General features: G+C 37.7%; 1 protein-coding gene across 4 annotated transcripts in view; it reads left to right on the forward strand.

The window, feature by feature from the left end:
- Positions 1-15,544, forward strand: part of LOC132696712 (protein MTSS 2) — a 78,243-nt gene that overhangs the window by 61,703 nt on the left and 996 nt on the right. For 2 of the 4 annotated variants that reach the window (XM_060662119.1, XM_060662925.1), the window contains exons 4-14: positions 5,807-5,891; positions 6,397-6,488; positions 6,599-7,125; positions 7,342-7,458; positions 7,800-8,156; positions 9,245-9,523; positions 9,586-9,691; positions 10,329-10,418; positions 11,185-11,388; positions 12,601-12,909; positions 12,962-13,236. In XM_060662119.1, coding sequence (XP_060518102.1) covers positions 5,807-5,891; positions 6,397-6,488; positions 6,599-7,125; positions 7,342-7,458; positions 7,800-8,156; positions 9,245-9,523; positions 9,586-9,691; positions 10,329-10,418; positions 11,185-11,388; positions 12,601-12,909; positions 12,962-13,236 — 2,441 coding nt within the window. The remainder of the gene's footprint in view (positions 1-5,806; positions 5,892-6,396; positions 6,489-6,598; positions 7,126-7,341; positions 7,459-7,799; positions 8,157-9,244; positions 9,524-9,585; positions 9,692-10,328; positions 10,419-11,184; positions 11,389-12,600; positions 12,910-12,961; positions 13,237-15,544) is intronic. The other 2 variants (XM_060663665.1, XM_060664423.1) reach the window with 2 other exon arrangements.

A 15,544-nucleotide genomic window follows, 5' to 3' on the forward strand; every position in this document is an offset into this window, starting at 1 on the left:
GCCGGTAGGTATAATTCACAAACCTAAAAGAGGCCTGCCTGGAAACTCATCAAAAATATGGCGGCAAATAACATTTCTTATACGGTTGTGATTGCGATTCGGGATAAGTGATCTTCTGTCTTTTAAAATATCATCAAATAAATTTTTCTTTGCGATAAACACAATTTGTTGTTTTAACTAACGAAATCCTATTAAAGTCACATTGACAAAAAAAGAAATCCTAAATATGTTAAATTTAAAGTAGCGTGAGAAAAATTAGGTTATAACCCGTGACATAAGGATGAAATTTTGTAAATAGTTACAAAAAGTGTCTATTGTACTGTACAATGAAAATAAAATCGCCTTTTTGAACTTGACCATATAATTTATTTTCGCATATGGCGAATAAGTTATGGGATATCGTCCACGTATTAATAATTCCGGAACGGTTTAAGGAAAGGTTGAACTTTTATAAAACGAACGGCAAAGCCGCTGATATCTGAGTATATATCTGGTCCGCGTAAAAAGTGGTGCCATTACGCGATGCCTATCGCGCCGTTAAGACGAACCAGTTCACTTCGTTGCTTGTGACGCGGTTGCCCTTTGTTGACATTTGGCCCCTCCCTATGGACCCCGAGTTGCTCTAGTCCGGATCCAGTTGTTTACGTTATTTAAATAAATTAATATTAATTGTTTAATACTGGAAAACACAAATTTTTATATTATATCTTAAAGACCAGTTCTGTTGCATTGCAAATATATTTCTTGCTTCGCCGTTCAATCGGCTCTATAAGGATTACGTTACGAAATATGCAAGAAAATCCTCGAAATCTACAAGATCTACATATCGAATGTGGCTGCCGACCGTGGGTGACTATTGATAACGTGCTCCGTATTTAAATATTGAATTCGGCATTAAAATTGTAAAATAATTGTTAGTGTTGATGTGAGGCTTTAGTAAGGACTGCAAAAAACTCTGCAAATGTGAGGTGACACAGGGAAAACTCTCATAACCGGGCACTAGTTTTGTCCATTTATTAGAGGTGCAGGAAAAAAAAACAACATAAATCGTAAATATGTATAACATCTATTTCGTTAAAAACATGCAGAAAAGCTATAGAAAAAATGTAGGTAAATGAACTTTAATTATTTATTTACAAACTTTAAGATACTAGTCTGATGCATATTTATTGCTTTTTGCTTTAACAACCTTGACTGAAAATGATCTTCTAAATTTTTAAAGTGTTGAAATGCAATTTAGTCCTCTTCAGCAAAAACTTTTAGATCAGTAATTATTTTTAAGGCTTCATTATAGCTGTTAATTATGCTAGGTTCCCCACTATCATATTCTTGATCGTTCTTCCGGTTCAGGTTCATTCGTGTTTTCAATTGCATCTTCAATGTTTAAACTAGTCACCTCAGTCGCTGTAATATTGTCAATTCCGACATAGTTTCGAAGAGTTTCTTGCGTTATGTTCATTTCTCTACACATCGTTCCATTTCAAGTGTCCTAGATATTAAGATATTACTTTCTGGATTCCATTCCATTCATGTAGAAAAATCATTATTTTTTTGAAAACCACCTTTGTTGAAATAATTTTGTATGGTTTCGGACGAAACTCTATTCCAGACTGAACTAATAAAATAAAGTGCTTCCAAAATATTTGATAAAATGCGCTTCAGTATGAGTCCACGATAATAGAATTTATGTTTGATGATGTATGATACCTCGCAGGAGTGCGATACTGCGTTATCCAAGAATAATAAAATTTTTCGCTTTTGTAGAGCCATTTTCTCTCAAATTGTAACAACTATTCATTTATAAGGTCTCTGTTAAATTTCCATATTGCCGGTAAATTTTTAATTGCTACATTTTTAAATGCCTTAGGTCGAGCAGCTTTTCCAGTCACCCAATCATCCAATTTCAAGCAAGTGTTTTGCTAGATAAGACTCGGAAGAAAAGGCCAGTCTCATCGGCATTGTAAACATCGTGTAACTGGTATCCGATGAGTAGTGTGGACAACTTTTCTTTAAACTGAATTTCGTCTTCTTGACTCACATCTGCTGATTCTCCGGAGATACACGTAAAACTTATCGCATATCCCTTGCGCCATTCATCCATTGGAAGCTTTAAAATTTCGCACTTAAGTTTTTCGGCTATTTCTTCTTCACTAAGTGCTCCGATATTGGAATGTTTTGACCTCGCAACCGAGAAAACCAATCAAAACCCCCATTTGTCAATTTGAAGTCCCTCAGTTTTTCCAAAATTGATCAATATTGCTTCCCGACATCCACTGTACGCGAATGCTGTCCCTATTTATCACAATTTCCGCCGCTTGAGTTTTCCCGATTTTAAATTTTTCTGCGAGCTTCCGCACTGACAAAGTTCCCTTTTCCGAAACGTTAACAATTGAATAACAAAAAGGTAATTCTGCTATAGGATTAGGAAAAAGATAATTCCCAGATGTTTTAGCATTGCGTTGTCTTGTTATTGGAGGTTCACGTCCGTTTAAGAGAGGTAATTTTTATTTCAAGTCAGGACAGTGTTGTCCGCGTCCGGTTAAAGGAGTTTGTTTTATAGGTAAAAGGGTAGGCAAATATTTCGTTCCAAAAACATGTCCTTTTAAAGAGGAGTGTCCGCCTAATAGAGGTGCCTGTATTGAGAGGTTTCACAGTATTACGATTCGTCCGGTGTAATTGAGTTGTCCACTTGAACTCAAAATGGGCCCGCCCACCTGAAGTACTGCGGCTAGAATGACATGGAGAAAATTTGAAGAGAAGATTTCTGAAGTCAAAAAATAATGGATACTTGCAACAGTATCGAAAATCTCACATCTATTATGAAAAGAAACTCTGAAGCTATAAATAAGCTTCAGTTTAATTTCGACATCCTCTAGCAGCAGTCTAAGCGCAACTGCTTACGCATATGTGGTTTAGAAGAAAATAGAGATGAAAATCTGCTCGAAACTGTTGCTGACCTTGTTGCCAACGTATAAAAATTTCATGTTCCGCAGCGGATATTGACTTCGTATTTCGAGTGTGCAAGAGTGATCAGGTAAAGCCTCGTACAGTTTTAGCTCACTTCGTATCAAATCATAATAGAAATGCAGTGTGTGCTGCCAGAAAACGGCTGAAAGGCACCGGTTATGTAATATATGAAGATCTTATTACGACAAGATATGAGTTAAACGAAGGTCTGGTCGCTTGGAAGTAAAATTTATTTTATCGATAACACTTGGAAGAAAAGAACCGCTGAGTCTGAGGAAAATTTAATCAAGTAATGATCGCGACTATATTGTCCGATAGGACTAGAATGAAACTTTATTGTGAATATTTTTTCTTCTTTTTTACTACCTTATGTTTTATTTTCAACGCACAATTTTTCGTGAATATGGGTTCGTAAATAGGTAATGGGAGTAATGAGATCGGGTATTTTGTTTATTTTTTAATCAGAATGTCGATGTTAGATTTTTGTTTTCGCTAGGAGCGTGTTGTCATCGTATCGGATATGGTGGATGGCACCAACGGACTCAGTTTCAATATACGTTCGTTAATGTCATCATTTACTACATTTGCCGATTTTGGGTCCAAGGAACAATTGGATATTGTGGAGCTCTCTGAGATGTGGATATTTCTAATCATGTCATTAATATATTGGGGTACATTTTGTTCAGAAATGATCGCTACATTCGTGGTGGTGGCTTCGCATTTTATGTTAAAATGATTTTTAAGCTCAAGTTGTTGGACACACCACCGGCTCAAAGTGGTGTTGAGCAGATATGGGTGACTTTCAGGCTAAAATGTAAAAATATGTCTTTATCTATTTAAAGCTCCCTAGATGACCTAGAGAGTACCTTAATTGAGGTTCGATCATGCAATTTTTTGTGGGAATCAATCTTCTTAATAAAAATAATGCGTATACTCTTTTTTCAAAGTTTCTTGATAAATTTGGATCATCGCTATTAACAGAGCCCACAAGGCTGACTAGTAACGCACTGATTGACCTTATTTTAATAACAATATACATGGGCAATGTATCAGATCATGACTTTGTGTCATGTAGTTTACAAGTGGTTAAACCTTGTAATCAATCAAAATTTCGTACTTATCGTGATTACAGCTCCTTTAACTATCAGAACTTTTTAACTGACCTTTATTATGTAAATTGGGATTTATTTGATCTACGATTACGCGACTGTAGGTGATACGCTAAATTTTCTTAATATTAATGTGGATACAATTTTCAATAAGAGATTACTAGGGAGGAATACGGAAGTCTACGGAATTTCGTGACCCAGTCTATTCGTAATGAAAAGAGAGTTTATTTAAACTACAAATTTAAACAAGATCCAAGAGGTTTCTGGCAAACACCTTAATGTTAATTCTAACCCAGCTCTACGACTGATGGTTTCTGTACATCTGAATCATTTAATAATTCTTTCATCGACAGTGTTCCAGAAGTGCACGATATTATCAATGAATGCTATGACAGCAGACAATTTAAACAATTTAAAAATAAATTTTCTTTTTCTGAAGTGAATGAACAGACAGTGGAGAAGGTCGTTAGTCAGATAAAAACTAATGCAAGTGTTGTTGACGGATATGATATTAAACTTATTTCTCTCATTCTTCCCCACTTCACACCTCATCTAACTTTTCTTATTAATAAATGTATTGTTTTTTCAAAAATCTCACGTTGTGCCAGTAGCTAAGGTTCCCAATCCAACTACTCTCTCTGGGCCAATTAGCATATTGTGTTCGTTGTTCAAAGTATTAGAGTGCGTCATATATGAACAACTAAATGAGTACTTGCTCATAAATCGTATTTTACCCCCCACTCAATCAGGTTTTCGTTCGGGCCATAGTACCGTTACGGCTCTTTCGTGTGTGTCGGATGACTTGCTGAATCAACAGGACATTGGCAAAAATACGTGTTTTGTACTCTTTTCAGCAAGGCGTTCGATACGCTAGATCACAGTATACTTCTCAAAAAACTTGAGTATTTCGGACTCTAGCCACTCTAGTACATAAAATTAAAAGCACTGCGGAACCCTCTTATCTATTTAACAAATTCATTAAAAGGGTCCAACATCCACCAGCGTGTTACACGGCACCTTGAGTTGTACCATATTCGTTTCAAAGGTCTTTCGCTTATAACGCTATTAAAGTTTATAATGTCTGATGGTTAAATTATTATTCTTATGTTTTCTTAAGGGTGGTTAGATGAGGAGCTATGCTCGATCCCACCACCAAGTGTCTCTATTTGTTGTATAACGTATCCTTTCAGTACCAATAAAGACATTTGGAATTGAATTGAATGTAATTAATTTTTAATATAATTTTTACTTTGCTTGTGTTATTTTTCTTCTACATTTTTTTCCCTTCTTTTTTAATTCTGTGTTATTATTATTATTATTATTATTATGAATATGATTATTATTATTATTATTCTTGTTGTTGTTATTATTATTAATTAACTTAATTAAAATTGAATGTAATTAATTTTTAATATAATTTTTACTTTGCTTGTGTTATTTTTCTTCTAATTTTTTTTCTCTTCTTTTTTAATTTTAAGTTTACATCATAGCCTATTATTATTATTATTATTATTATTATTATTTAATTCAATTAAAATTCGATTCAGAGTTACACCAACCTATACACGGATGTTGTTTTAAAACCTGAAAATAATTATACCAATGTTATTTTAAGACCACCTGACTTAATTTTTTCATATTGTTTTTTTTTGTTCGGATTTCGCCGTTATTATACTCGAAAATTTTCCTAATTTCTTTCCGGGGCGTTTTTTAAAATATTCCAATTTCAGGAGCTACGAGAGAAATCGGAACTGCCCTAACAAGGATTTGTTTGAGACACAAGGCAGTGGAGAACAGAATGAAGCACTTTACGGGGTGAGTGACTTTAAACTTTAAGTGCCTCTGGCAAATATTAACTAACCAGTTATTTATAAATTAATTAACAATATAACTTTGATATATTATGCTTTTTTTGTCACACCTGGTTTAAATAAGTGCATATTAAATCTGCACATTAAACCCTACAACTTTTCAATTAAACTCCTTTATTCTAATATAAAAAATAAAAAAGATTAATTTATTTTAAAATTTAATTAATAATTGATTTGATAGTTTTATTTGTTGTTATGCAATAATTAATTAATAATTAGGGATTTAATTAATTAAATACATATTATTTTAGTTTGAAATAAATAATTTGCAACTAATTACAAATTCAATAATTAATCGGGTTATTCATTGTTGCGTATAATGATGTGACGCTTGAGAATAAATTGTAGTAATTTTGTACTAAAGAGACTTAATGTTAATTATGTCTTAAAATGGCGCAGAATTGATATTAGTTGATAAAAAATTATTAATTATATATTATCCGTTCCAGGGTGATCATGGAATGCCTCATCATCCCTCTACAAGAAAAACTTGAGGAGTGGAGGAGGACGGTGCTGAATTTGGACAAGGAACATGCTCGTGGTAAGTCGATCGACACAGGACACGCCTCCCATTGACCAACACTCGTTGTCTTCTGGGCGTGTCCGAACCACGACCAACAATTAAAACGGCGTCTTTTGTACTACACGCAGATTATAAACGCGCGAGGGCGGAACTGAAGAAACGCTCGACTGACACCCTGCGGCTTCAAAAGAAGATGCGCAAGGGGGCGGGCGGCGACGTTCAAAAACGTTTCGAGTGCGGTCTCCAGGACGTGACGGAGAGGCGGCAACTGCTTGAGGAGACGGAGAAACACGCGGTAAGGGCGGCCCTGATCGAGGAGCGGGGCCGGTTCTGCGCCTTCGTCGGACTATTGAAGCCGGTCGTCGACGAGGAAGTGGCGATGATGTCGGAGATGTCCCATCTGCAGGAAGCGGTCCAGCAGTTGGAGAAGCACGCGGGCGATCCGACAACATTGCCACCCGCATCCGAACAGGTGATCGCCGACCTGAAGAGTTCGGACAGCGGATGGTCGTTTCAGACGCCGCCGTCGTCGCCGTCGAGCCTCGGCTCCCGGAAGTCGTCCATGTGCTCGATCAGCTCGCTGAACAGCTCGTCGTCGAGTAGCTCGAAGAGTCACTCGCCGAGCCATCCCCACTGGCAAAGGTCGCTGTCCCAGGTGCGAATTTAGTTTTTGTTTCTCCTTTTATAGTAGTAGTATTAGTGAAATTGTTTATTTATTTTCATTTTTTCTAATTTTGTTTGATTATATCTTTATAGTTTTTAATTTTCTTTTTTTCTCTGGTGTTCGCTTTCTATTCGTAGATAGTTCCTTTTTTTATAAATTTGGTTTATTTTTCTTTTTTTTTTTTTTTCGTTTGTTTCATTTGCGTAGCCTGTGGGCCGGTTATGTGGCCCCGCGCGCGTTTTGTCGGTGTCTAGCCGGGACTCTGGGTTCACCTCGCAAGACACTCTGTATCCCAGACCGCCTTCGTCTATCAGCATCAGCCAGGTAAGAACGACAACACGGGCCGCAGAACTAACTTCCTACCCATGGTCTCGAGCACACCTCACGCCGAGCGATAAGCCCATCTGGTTTGTTATTCGAAAACTATGTTTATGTAAGGCGGTGGTCATTTGCATCACGTTAGGAATAAGATTTCAAGGTGCCGTAATCAATTTAAACTGTTTTTTTAAAAAAATGGTATGTCTGCTTTTTCAAATTTTAATATTGCTTAGAAATTGCAACTTCCTCTTAGAAAACGTTGAAGACCGACAGTCAGCAAGTAACGGCGTCTCCATGACGGGGGGAATTACTGCTCGCCGTTCTGACTTTTCTTTTTTGGTGCGCAGGTCTCGAACATGTCCGAACACATTGGTCACACTGGAGGCGGCGGCGGCGGTAGTAGCTCGAGCACGCCTTGCACGCCGTTTCCCGCGGCCACCGTCCCCGTCGCCAATACCGCGACGTGGCCTAATCTGCAGGAAACGATGCAGTTCGAGCGGGCGGCGTCCGCCATTATTGGCGACCGACCCCACACCATATCGTCGGCGTACGAAAAAGGTCACTCGAGGCCCCCGCTGACTGTCCACACGTTCCAGGCCCCTGATCAGAGTCTGTCGCAGCCTGCGAGTCCCGTCGCGACGGACGCGGCACCCAAGAGTCCGGCCCTTTCGGCGAAGTCGCTGTCTAAACCGCCTCTGCCTACGGTATGCCATGCCCCATAGTTTGTTGCACGGGGTAGTTTTGCTGCATACCAACACCGCTGAATTAATTTGAACAAACAAAAGTACCCCCACACGGACCTACAACAATTTTAAATAAACGGATGGTGTATCTGTTTGATACGCGACATGCAGCCTTAGCAAAAGGCTCCGATCTAACGAGAGGCGACCGTAAGCGTTGACACACCTTTAAAAGAAAGGTGGAGAGAAGGGGGGGTGTCCATTTTTCGTGACCTTGCTTTCCACTCGATCTCTTTATTTGACGTTTATACCCGTTATAGATTGAAAGAAATTTGTTTGTCACCTGATAAATAGGTTGATAGGCTAGTACGTAGATACTTTTCAACGACGTATCTCTTTTTGTCGTTATTATTTTATTTGTTCATTTTAATATAACGAAATTGATTTTTAAAAATGAATGGTGGTGCATTTTATATCCAGATTGTCCAGTATTCGAGAATATATCACAATTTTAAGTCGTCTACATTAATAAATACAAATCACACATAATTGGAACGATGATATGTAAGTGGCATGAAATTTTGTTTTTTCTATTTTTATTTTATTTCTATTTCTAACATTAATTAGTATCACCAGAAAACAGAAGACATATATATTTTTTCATGGCATAAAATTTGGAACTGAGTTTATGTTGGTACTAATGGCAGAAACACACTCAGTACCTTTTTAAATCACTAGTGCTGATTTTTCCGATCTTGCAATGCATATTATACTGAGGAGCAGAGATACGCGACAATAATACCATCAACCAACAAAGTAACAATGTTGAAAATAGTTCAAAGAAAGAAAACAGTAATATTTAACTATTACTTAATTGAAAAATATTTCTTAAAATCCATGTTTATTACAAATGACCCCGCGAGAAATGCGGTTTTAAGTGGTTGCTTATTGCGTTGTACAATATATTGTTCTAAAAAAATTACGTTCTTACCGATTAGTATCTTTAGGGAAAGAGAGGAAACTTATATACATGTTAGTTATTGTTCGGCGGTAAAAACTATGTAACACCGCGCGCGTCCCAACAAATGACCTCCTTCTCTCTTTTTCGGCAGCGTTGCTCTTCGCTCGAGCGACCATCGGCTCCGCCCGGAGGCGTGCCCGCCAAATCAATCATCGGGATGCAGGGGGTGAGGGTATTGCCGCCTGGCGCGACCGAACAGTTGGCGCTGCGCAAGAACCCTCCCTCCGCGTTGCCTGCCCACTTGTCGAAGGCGCAGCAGCAGCAGCAGCAACAGCCGACGTATGTCAACATGCACGAGCTGGCGAGTATGGCCGCGCAGAAGGAGGCGTTCCCGCCTCCGCCCGCCGACTTCGTCAGTCCTCCCGAAAAGGTGAGGCCATCAACATTACATCGTCATCGGGTTCACATAATATTTTTTTGCCTTTCCGGCAGCCGGAGGGCGAGAAGGAAAGCAGCACCAGCGAGAGTTCACTGGAGTCGTCTAGTGGCTATGGGAGCCAGACCGCGTTCAATATGGACGACCAGGCACATGTTGATGGTGAGTCTCTTTTTTTTTTGTTACCCAGTTTGGCACGCATGGGTTTTTTAACAAGTGTTTTGACGTCAATTTAACAAGTTAATTATAGAAATAAAAAAACTTTAAACACTCACGGCATGAAAAACGGAGCATTTTATACATTAAAAAAGTTAAAGTTTCGTGAAATTTTATTGTTCTAATAACTCACCCACAAACAAAACAACATATATTTAGTAATTTTTAACCACACCCAATCGTATACAAGATAGGCAAAACTTTTGTTACAACAATATGAAAAAAGCACATTGATAGATTGTGCCAATGTGATCTTTAAATTAATGACACTTCAAGCGTATTGCTAACAAAAACTGAAATGATGGGTGTTGCCAACACGTGCATTGTTATTGGGATGCCTAAAACTGTAATGGGAAAGTGCTCCGTTTTTCGTACCGGTGAGCTTACATTTTTCGGTGTGTTGTTCATCAGAGGAGGGGATACCACGTCCAGAGAGTAAAGAAAAATGTTTTAAAAGGTAAGGGCGGGTATTTTTCTCCTCTGACATTTTTGCGAGCAACTTGTTTTTCATTCCGTACCCTTCCCCCCAGACTCACCGCATGCGCGCGCCGATATCATTAGGTTTTTGTGTGTGTGTGTGTAGATGTAAACGGGGCGGCTAGCAAGTACTGCACGTTGCCGCGTAACCACGAAGCGTTCAACGCGGCCCGGCGCCGCCCCCTCTCCATGACCGGTAAGTCGAGCGATTTATTTTTTCCTGTAAGTAGATTTGCAACTCCCCCTGCATATACAGGGTAATGCATACACAAAGCAATCCTAGATTAAACTCGTCAAGATAAAATGCATTATTATTTGAATGTATGCCTACGCATAATAAACACTTGAAGTTATTTTCGGTTTCGTTTGTTGTTTTTGTTGTTGCTGAAGAATCTGGCAATTTACCAAAAAGATCGTCAGAATCAAGGGAACCGTTCGAGGGGAAATCAGTTTTTAAATTGGGACCAGTTTTTAGTGCCTTATTTTTGTGTGAAGGTGGGTGTTAAATAAATGAGGTATACTTTTTAACTTAGAAATTATCATTCTGTCCTAATCTTCAAAGGTAACATAAGGTAACAAAAAAGTTATGGCATGAAATAGCGAGATTATAGGGTGTAACTAGCAAACTCTACGTGTTATGTAAAAAATAGAATTAATCGTATTCCCCATCTCGAAAACCCCTTCAATCCCAATTTTTAGGTCGATATTTGAAAAATTGTGAGTGACTAATGAGTGACATTTTACTAAGACATTTTTTGTCCAATATTACGAGTTTAACCTAGAATTTCTTTTTGTCGCATTTATTACGGATTGTATAGTTTAGATCTCACGTATTTCATTCGTTTTTCGATATTTTATGGTTCACCTTCAGATTTTGTCACCCACCCGAATCAATTTCTTGCTTGGTTTGGTCCGTTTTATGACATTTCATTCACGTTCTAATCAACGCCATCTGCCGGCAGCTATGAACACGATCGGGTCGATGCGCGGTAGCCTTCTGCGCCGCGGCAGCATGCAGACCAACAAACCGCCGCCGCCCATCCGCCGCACGTCTTCCATAACGAACGCGTCTGCTTCAATGGGTAGCCTGGAGAACCTGCCGCCCCCGCCGGCGTTCCTGCTTGAGCCAGGACCGCAGCAACAGCAAAAGACTGCTACCCCCACCGGTACGCATCATAGCGGAGATAAAAAGTTTTATATAAGGTGTAGGTACAAAATCTAGGGAAATATAAAAAATAGTATGAAAAGTTCTTATGAATGTATCCTAGGAAAAAATCTTCTAGGAAAGTTCTTCTAGTATTGCTTCTTAACAACTTATTATTAACTTATTAATAGCTTAGTAGCAACTCTTCCCCTCTTAATTCCTCCAAATGTTTTGTACTTTCATTCTCTCTAAAAGAGGAGATTATCCATTTTAGACTTAATAGTATTATCGTGTGGTTTTTGGTGAGAAATTGTCAAATTTTAGGTTTAATCAGCTGAAATTAACATTGTCTCATTGATAGCATAAAACTACTAAACTAGAAACTAGAATTCTCCTCCGTCGCTATACTATAATATCCACATTCCTTGCCTAAAAGTCTGATGCGAGTACTCATAAAATGAGATAGCCATCAATTACTATGTGAATGGTTTTTACTTGATATCACTTGCTGAGAAACATAAATCAGCAGAGCGTCAGTTTAATTTATAAATAATAATAAATAAATAAATTTTCTTGTTCCAAGAATTGAGTAACTTTTAATGTTGCGACGCAAAATACTAACTTCTAACCAACTAAAAAAGCATAATCTCACCTAAACTAACCAAAACTTCGCGTAGTTCACAATGTGGCATATACAGCTACAACTTACCCTCTATAAAGGCAGTTAGATTCACGAAACGATATGTCACTATTATTGTTATTAATTGCGAACATTAAATTTACATTTTTTCTCTTCTGCAATTTGTGATGTTTTGTTTTTTTCCTTTGCTGTCACTGTAATGTTTTTTGTGCACTAAAATTTGGATTATAATATTGAATAAATACTACCTGATCAATAGTTAGTCCAGTAGAAAAATTTGCAAGTAACATGCTTAGGGTATACTTGATAACTATTTTCAAGATCACTTAAAAACTACAATGTAAATGTGCTCTTAATTTTAAAATTTGGCATAATTTTTTGGTGAAGAAGCCAAGTAACTTACCAAATAATGTTAAGCGGACAGGAAGCCTTAACATTTTTAAAAAATTAACAAAAATCTACTCATAGAGTTACACAGCGCAGGAGTTCTTTCGCTTTCGCTACGTTCATTTTATGATTTATTCCTAATTCTATTCTCGCCAAAGGCCGACCGACAACGCGTCTTTTCGACTAAACGCGGAAGTAAAATTTCAGGCGGCGTCAACGTGGCCGAAACGGTCAAAGCGCTGACAGAACTGAAACACACGCCGGCCAGTCCCAACTCGATCCGCCGCACCTCGTCTCCTCAAAACACCTTCCAGCAGTCGCCACAGCAGCAACAGCAGCAGCTTTGCAGTTTCCAGCAGCAAACGGCGGTCCTGAGCACGTTCCAAGGTCAAACCAAAGTCGCGTATTTGTCGCAGTCAGGGAGCGTGGTTTACGCGCAGCCGTCCGGCGGCAGTCCGAACGCCGTTCGACGCATCACTAGTTTCCGATCTCAGAGCGCCGACCGGAAGTCGGACGGTAAACCGCGACCGGGAGTCTCGATATTCGCGACTTCATTCACCAATTTCAGGTCCAAACAAGGTCGGCTCGAATTTTATCGCGTCGCTGAACGCGAAACTGGCGCCCAACCTGAGCCCGAGGGCGTCGCGGCGCAACTCGGAAGATCGAGGCTGCGCACCCGCGGTTAATAAGACTCCTGCGCAGCAGCAGCGCGGTCCAGGCCAGAGTTTTCTCGACTCGTTGAACGCTAGACTGGCACAGCAGCATGCGGTCGTCGGTGGCGCCGCCAACGCCGCACAGCTAAAGGCCAACAAGATCAGGCAGATTATTAATAGTAAGGCGCAGGTGAGCTTATGCTTTTTTCTTTGGAAATTATTTTGATTATTGTGGGGGCCGTTCATGTGTTGGGTCACTCCAAGAATCGTAAACCTAATAGGTTTGCCTAATCCGCCAAATCTGTTCGCAAGTGCAATGCGAAAACTCTCGCTGGCTGTGACGTAGGTGAAATCCTGTATTGGCGCGTTTACTATGTGTATGTATATGTATGAGTATTTTCAGTAGCTAATATAGCATTTTGTTTGGATAATCACTCGTTATTTTCATTTAATGTCAACATTAAATCGTTTTTGTACATATTTAATAATTATTGGGAAGTAGCGTAGGGTAAAAATAATATTATCGCAATCAAGTTTAGTTTATATGTAATATCTTGAAATACATATATTAATTAAATATTGTTAAACATAAATACATAAAACTAGCGAACAAAACGATTTACTTGTAAAACTTTGTGTTTTACGTCAATCTACCATTTTAAATATACAAAAATCAACAAATACTTATAAAAACTAGAAATCCCTATTTTTGGATATATTAAAGAACATATTAAAAAACAAAAAATATATTAGGTATACATAACTATTGATAGGTGGTACGTAAATAATAATATGTATTTATATGTACCCTCGTATGTACATAATATAAAAAATACATATTACTACATATACTTAAGTCTTTATTTTACAATTTTACCATACTTTCTCTTTTTTTTTCTGCGGGTATCATCTTGCAAAGATTTTCTTTTTAGACTAACGTTATATTTTGCTTTTAAATTTTTGAAGTTCATACGAATTATCGTTCTCAGCTTACAAAAATCTCTAACTAAACTAAATGGTAATTCTTTTTCTGTTTTAAATTTTTTTTTGCTAAGTTTTTTATCACCCCTTGTCCTTTTCGAAACGAATCACCATAATGGGATTCAAAATAAAAGTTCCATTTTTTAATTTTTTCATGGTATGGGTTCTGGAGATGGATTTTTCTCTAGAATTTCACTTGTGGCATTCAATGTTGTTACTAAAAGCTCAGACAATACCTGCTGAGCTTCTTTTTTGCCATTTTTGGAATGAAGTCTTTTTGATCTAGATAATCCTGCTTCTGTTTGTGGCTTCTGGTTAAATAATAATAGGGTGGACACAGCAGTTTTTTTTTTAGAATCTTTTTTAAAGTTAAACCTAAAATTTAAATTTTGTGGTCAATCTAATGTGTTGCTCAAGACAAAAAAAAATACCTAATAACTCATTTTGTAAGTCTCTTTCGTAATCATTTTCAGTAAAATGAATTGAGCAGACATAGCTTTTATCTGGTTAGGTTTGTCGTCTCTTCTACATCGAACTATCCACTCGTTCCGAATAGTTGGGGATACTAGATCTTTCTCTTTGGGAAAGCGATGAAAACTACATTTTCGAGAACTTGCTTTTTCATCAAAATAGTTCTTATTGCACCCATACATGGCACATACCTAACTATTTTTTTATGTAACTTATCCCACTGAAAAAGATAAAAGAAATGTATTTCTTACCTTTACCTATATTATTATGTGTAATATTTTGAGCGTACCTCCTAACTAATAACACCGCTAATAAGCAGCACGAACACAAAACTTTTAAGTCTTTGTGTAAGGTTAAAAATACTGTTTTTGTCAGTTCTCGCCACTCAAGCACATACAATTTTAAAATATTTGTTAAAGCTTAAAAACACTGCTTTGTCCATGTTTTTTTTTTTTAAGAAATACAATTAACACAAATATAAGCACACTATTCACTAGTTTAAATTATTTTAATTGTTCAAAGAACACAAAATACAACGGTTTAATACGCCTTCAAATGCATTGACTGCATTGACATTATACGCAAAAACCGTTACAGGACTTCGCTTACGTCACAAGCGACCACGTGCGATCGATAACTTTGGCGAACGTATTATGAGATTGGGCAATCCAATTAGGTTTACGATTCTTGGGGTCACACATTGACGAGGAGGTGGGAGCCTAGTCATAAGTTTCATGACGTCACATGTACAGAAGTAAAACTCTAGATTTTTATGACGTTGCCAATCCTGTTTTTATTAATATGGTGTGATGATTAATTTTCATATTATCAAGCTGACGTCTGTGACGCACATGCGCATATTTGGTTTCACGTAAGAAATTATTGAAGAGTTAAAAGGTCGCCAGTTTAATGTTAATGTTAACATGGAGTTGCATGTCCATCTCATTTCACGAAAGAAATACATAACAAATTTAATATAACCGACCATTTTTGGCGCTATCTTTTTTTGCTTGGTTTTAATTTCCAACTACTTTAAATTTACTACT

This window comes from Cylas formicarius, unplaced genomic scaffold, assembly GCF_029955315.1.
Source record: "Cylas formicarius isolate icCylForm1 unplaced genomic scaffold, icCylForm1.1 PGA_scaffold_10__41_contigs__length_53128322, whole genome shotgun sequence".
NCBI classification, from domain to species: Eukaryota; Metazoa; Arthropoda; class Insecta; order Coleoptera; family Brentidae; genus Cylas; species Cylas formicarius.